General features: G+C 36.9%; 1 protein-coding gene across 1 annotated transcript in view; it reads left to right on the top strand.

The window, feature by feature from the left end:
* The first annotated feature begins 210 nt into the window (after positions 1–210).
* Positions 211–6,000, top strand: part of PKN2 (protein kinase N2) — a 31,975-nt gene continuing 26,185 nt past the window's right edge. Inside the window, exon 1 of the mRNA XM_009273961.2 lies at positions 211–511. Within this exon, the coding sequence (XP_009272236.1) occupies positions 280–511 (232 nt within the window). The 5' untranslated portion in view covers positions 211–279. The remainder of the gene's footprint in view (positions 512–6,000) is intronic.

Genomic DNA, 6,000 nt, shown 5'->3' with positions numbered 1-6,000 from the left:
TCTGTTGTAAAATGTAACTCCAGTTAACATGTAATGTCTTGTGAGATTGTTGCTTTAGGGCAACATGAGTGTAGACCCGTGGTTAGTAAATGGTCTTACAAAGTGAGTGTTTAATATACAGAGGCCTAAAGCCTAGTCATTTTAACTGTGCAGCGTGTGTTGTCAAGAAACAGTGTTTCCTCGAAGTTATATTACTGTTTTTCTTTCTAGGGGGATGCCAAAAGTCTTCTAGCCTCTGAGAATGTGAGCACTGGCCAAAAGTTGGACTTTTCAGATACAATGGTACAGCAGAAGCTGGATGAAATAAAGGACCAAATCAAGCGGGAAATAAGGAAGGAACTTAAAATCAAGGAGGGAGCGGAGAACCTCAGGAAGGTCACAACGGATAAAAAGAACTTGGCATATGTGGACAACATTTTGAAAAAATCAAATAAGAAGTTAGAAGACTTGCATCATAAGTTACAGGAGTTAAATGCACACATTGTTGTAACGGATCCAGAAGATGTTGCAGGTACCATATGTTACTGTGAAATCATTTTTTCCTCTTAGCTTAGATAAGCTGTATCCCATTTCACTTGAAAAAAATTGCTCAGCAAATACATAGCTGGCAAGTTTGTTACTTATATATGGCTATTTGTTTTGATTCACAAGTAAGTGTCCAGTCCCTTTGAGTTTTAAATTGTTTTCTGGGGAGCACTGTATTCCATGGACTATTTGATGATGCTCTAAAGACTAACTTAACATGTACCAGTTCTTCACTTTCAGTTATTAATATATTAAAATATTTTCTCTATCACTGTAATATTTCCTAATGGCTTTTCACTGTATAAAGGCAAATTTCAGTAGCTCTTCCAGTGACTTTCTCTGAGTTACGCTGTAGGAATCAGCATTAATACACATTTTTATTTTATGGTGGAAAAAAAATTACAACATTTGTACTTAAAAGTGTTTGATTTTTTTTTTTTTTTTAAACTTAAATCTAACTTTTAAAAACTTTTTCTGTTATGCCATTTATCTGAATAACTTATCAAACATTTCTTACTGTGGCAATGATTTGTTAAATCTTCAGGCTTTTCCACAATGAAGCTACCATGTTAAAGAAAATTTGAAATTGTTTTCACAGAATCACAGAATGGTTGTAATTAATGGTTTTAATTAGTATTTTCTGTGGCACGGCAGTGAGTCAATACTAATTTTGAATGTATTTTTTTAAAATACCAGGCTTGGTATTTTAAGATGGAATGTTGTGAAAGTAAACAGTCCTTTTTCAGCTTTGTGGAATGACTTGGGAGATACTGCCAGCCTGGTGATTTCACATTGCACAGACTCTTCTTGGCAAAAAGTTAATAAATATACACAAGCCATCGAAGGTGTTTGTGAAGTGAATGCCAAGCCTTAAAAAGCTTTGGCAGTCAAATAAAAGGCCGCATCATCCTTGTAAGAAAGGTTGGTTATAGTGAGAATTTAGGAAAATACTGGCAGGTGATGTCAGCAATTCATACTGTCTGGCCCTGTGACATGCTGCAAAACTGTTGAAGTGACCATGGTAGCCTGCACAGTATTCTCTGTGTTCTCTGCATTTTTTGCTTTTGATCTTCATGAGATACAAGGGGCGAAGGGGGGGCGACAGGTGGAACTAGTGAGGCAAAGTAGTTGCTGCAGCATAAAATGGGAATGAATACAATAATGTATGGTTCATAGATAGCCATTGGGTTTTTTAGTAGGCATGAAGCATTCTGTTCCATATTGGCTCAGGTTTATGAAAATCCACTTCAGTGTTGACAGTAGTGTGGCTTTTTAAAGGAATGGGAAGAGTGGAACAGAAAAAAAAATTGGATCCAAACTGTGTATAGACCGAATATAAAATCTGTGCAGAAATAAATTTGTGAAGTTCATCTAGTAGTAGAGTTGAAAAGTGGATGAGCACAGAATGCTCTTGTTGGAATGCCCCCTTCCAGTGTAGCATTTTAAAACTATCACAATGAGTTAATGAGCAATATTGTCCTTGTGCGTGACTCAGGAAATGCAGTAGACCCTAAGAAAGCACTTACTAGTTCTAAAGAGATGGGTTGGGTACAAAGATCTAAGTAATGTTGTTCAGATCCTTAGTACACTTCTGAAAAGGCCAGCAGTGCCCATTGCTTTTGTAAATAACTGTTAGCAGCCAGGCTCATCTCGCCTTGTGTTCAAATACCAGAGACTGAATGAAAGGCTCAAAGGATAAAACATCAAAGTTGATAAACTTATGTGCTTCTACCCACTTTTGATGCATGCTAAACTTAGTAATATGGTTTTAACTTTCATTCCGTTCAAAGTGTTATTGGTAAGATAGCATTTACAGTCTTAATTATTGAAATATACAAGAAAAAACTTACTAATTCTGTTGAGATCTTTATATTGTCTGTATAGTATCACATCAGGTATTCCTATATAAGACCCATTTTAATAGAATACATTGCATAACTTTCTGGGAAAAAAAAAGTAGTCTTTAATTCTTCTAATGTATCTTTTTAGATCAAAGATCTAGAAGCACCCACCCTCCAAAATTGAAATGCTTGAGTTTTTTCTACTGTTTGCCTTGTAATTTAATTGCCTGTCACCTTCCTCATTCATGGTCACTAAGTGATGGAGGGGGAGCACTATCGGTAAACATTCTGTCTGTCTTAAGACTAATGGGTGCAAGTGATCTAGGTGATACTCTGATTTTTAATACTGAAGTCTTAGGTTTGACTTAAGGTATTAGTGAGCTTGGCCTTTGCAAAATAAGGTTGGTAATATAAAACTTATGACACACCAACTGTGTGGGTGTTTTTGTGTGTGTGTATACACATAATATTCAGCAAATACTTAGACACATAGCTCTAAAGATCACTGCCATCTGACAGAAGATATCTCTGTGGAGAGGTCACAGGTATCTCAGTTTGGGAATTCTTGCTTTTGCTCATATCGACAGTGAATTTAATAACTATTTACTGATGAATATGGGAGCTCCCCGAATAAGTGCATTGTTTCCAGAGGTTAGCTTTATTCTAAGTTACAGCTTTTCACTTTAGCTCATGTTTGACCTTTTTCTGGTCAGTTAGTGACAAAAGATTTAAAAGAGAGAAGGAAATATATGGGAAATTTTTAGACTGTGCAGAGCATGAATGCTGAAAATAAGGTAAAGAGGGTTCAAGAGCTGTGGGAGTCAAGGTCTGTGTTCTCTTTATGTACTTTAATATTTTTCAGGGGTGGCCCTATGTTTTTCCCTGTCTTCTGGAGTATATTGTGTAGGTTTTTGCAGGTTCTAAGTAGCAAAGTCAGGACTGAGATCCATTGAGAAGTAACACTGAGAGAATTGTTGCCTATAAGATGATGATCCCTTTGACCTGTCAGGCCTGAACTCTGAAGATTTTTGGACTGTTTCTGTTGCCTGGTTGAAAGGTCGTTGTGGTAACTTGGAAAAGTCATTTAATCTTTCCTTGTTCCTGTATCTGAAAAGTGGGTGTGAACATATATTTGTAAAGTGCTCCAGATTTAGAGCTGAAAAGTGCCATGCAAGCTGTTGTGACTCTTACTGTTGCTTATGGTATCAAGCAGTAACTTACATTACCACTAACTTGTAGTGTAACTTCTTTGTAATCAGCACAATTTAATTGATACACGTTAAAACCATTAAATGTAGTGTTAATGAATGTACTGTAGAAAAATGTGTTTTAATAACATTCCATTTCAAGCAAATTAAGATGTTTTGATGGTAATTTGCCTAGAGCTGAAAGCTTTCCATGTCCTAATGTCGTAGGAAATTATTTTCACAACTGTTTGAAGAATTGTTATTAAACCTTAACCAAAAAGTGCAGTTTGTCAAAAAGCTATGTTACTGAATGTGAGGGTAGATTTGGCAGCAGATGTATGATTCAGGAACAAATTTTAGCATAACATAGGTTTACTTTACATTACGGGGTTGCTGGTGAATCTAGATTTGTTTTGGAAGTGGGATGTTGTACCCAGGTCTGCCCTTACCGTGCAGTGTATTAATCATACTAGGACGCAGAGTTTTAAAATTTGTAGGTCAGCACTTAAAAGTGAAGCAGAATGCAGCAATACAAAACGAGTAGGACAAGTCTAGTGACCATTACTGCTGAAAATCTGAGAGATTTATTTTAATGTGTAACATGGGGATGATTACTTCAGTCTTAGAGATGATGAAATTTTGTATCTTGAAAACATACTTCTACACAGTAGCACAGATTAAATTGATATTCTTTTCATGTGTCTAAAAAGTAGCAGTAGAGATTGTGGCTTTTAATATGACTCAGTAAGATGTAAGATTGAAATAGCTTACCTACAGCAAGTGACTGATTTAATTAGGCATATAGTTGATACGTAGGATATATATAAATTGGGAAATTAATCTGTTCCATAGAGCTGAAGTAAAGGTGGATAGGGTGGTGAGATGATAGAATTTTGAGGGAATTGAGGAGACTGGATAAAACATGGAGAACATGAAATCAAAAAGACAAGTTCATGCCTCTTCTTCCATTCTCCTAACTAACTTCTAAGCTATCCACTTTACATCAAATTTGGCTGTAGGGGTCACAAAGAAAATAAATTACTTTGTTTAAGAATATGACTAGCTGACAGGGGAGTGAGAGAGACTGTTTTGGGGATTTCTCTGTCCCTACAAATGACTAGGCTCACCTGTCAGACACCAAAGTGTCCATACAAGACCAATTACTGGAAACTGGTAGAGGTAGCAACCAAATTAGTAGAGGTAGTGACTTTTTAGACAGCAGACTCCACCTACAAGGCTCATATCTATAGGAATTTCATGGTAGCTTTTGGGAACCTTAATGTAGAATAACATTATTGAAGCAATTTGAAACAATCTCCTGCCACTTGTTTAGTAGTTAAAATTAGCCGTTACTGAATTGAAATTCAATGGACCTTCAAAAGTTTCCAGGAGGTCAGTGCTGGATGTCCTCTGGCTGCAGAATGTCCACTGCTGCCTTGGACTTACTGATGGCTTAGTTCAAGTGCTGATGCAACCATCTGACTCCCTGAGAAAAGCCTGATGATGCCTCTTTCTTCCCCCCTCCAGCAATGCCTAAACATGCATCACAGGTATTTCTGTTGGGTATGACACTGATGAGGCTAACTGCAATTAAATATCCTCAAATAAGAGTAAAATTAACTGTTTACCAAAGGGCACTTGCTGCTAATTGAGTAGCTTAGCAGCATGCTGCAGTACCATCTGGGAACCCAAATTCAGAAAGTTACATGGAATCCTAGATTTCACACTGAGCTTATTGAAGAAATAGTATACCTAGCATCTGGGGAAGAGTCCCCAAAGGAATGAGCAGCAGTTTCAGAAGAGTAGACTTGTGTCACTACTCTAATAAATATAATTTAGACAGGAGCGCTGGTAAAAGGCAATTTAGAAGCAAAAAGTTTTTGCTGGTGAACACTATGCGAAGACTCAGACTGAAAAGGTTTTCAGAAGAGCAAAGATCACAGTTAAGATAAACATTTCAGACTGAAAACTGCCATTGTCCTGATGCAATCCAGACATTTAAAAAAAAAAAAAAATCAGTTAAACCATCACTATTAACTTATTTTAAGTCTTGTGAGTATATGTTCATGAAAACAGGATATTGCAAGTGCTGGGGAAGCAGTACTCTGGCTCTTCCAGCAGCCTGGATGTGTGCTAACAAGCCGCACAAAACTCATTAGTGTTAAGCAACAACATTTGCAGTTGTTCAGCAAAAATAACATGCTAGTTACTTGAAATGAAGTCAAGTTCACTTGAAATACATCTGTTACTTCACTTGATATTCACTGTCAAGAAGAAATGCCTAGGGGCACTAGGCCATACCCCAGCAAAGCTCTTGCTGTCCTATGCAAAGTTGGACTTGAATGCATCCAAAATGGCAAGTCCTTATTGACCAACAAATGAGGCAAACTGGAGAATCTCTTATTTTCCTCAGTCCCTACTTACCTACTTGAGTGAAATATAAATTT

The sequence above is a fragment of the Aptenodytes forsteri genome, unplaced genomic scaffold (assembly GCF_000699145.1).
Source record: "Aptenodytes forsteri isolate BGI_AS27 unplaced genomic scaffold, ASM69914v1 Scaffold59, whole genome shotgun sequence".
Classification (NCBI taxonomy): Eukaryota; Metazoa; Chordata; class Aves; order Sphenisciformes; family Spheniscidae; genus Aptenodytes; species Aptenodytes forsteri.
This window is presented reverse-complemented; position numbering and strand designations above follow the sequence as displayed.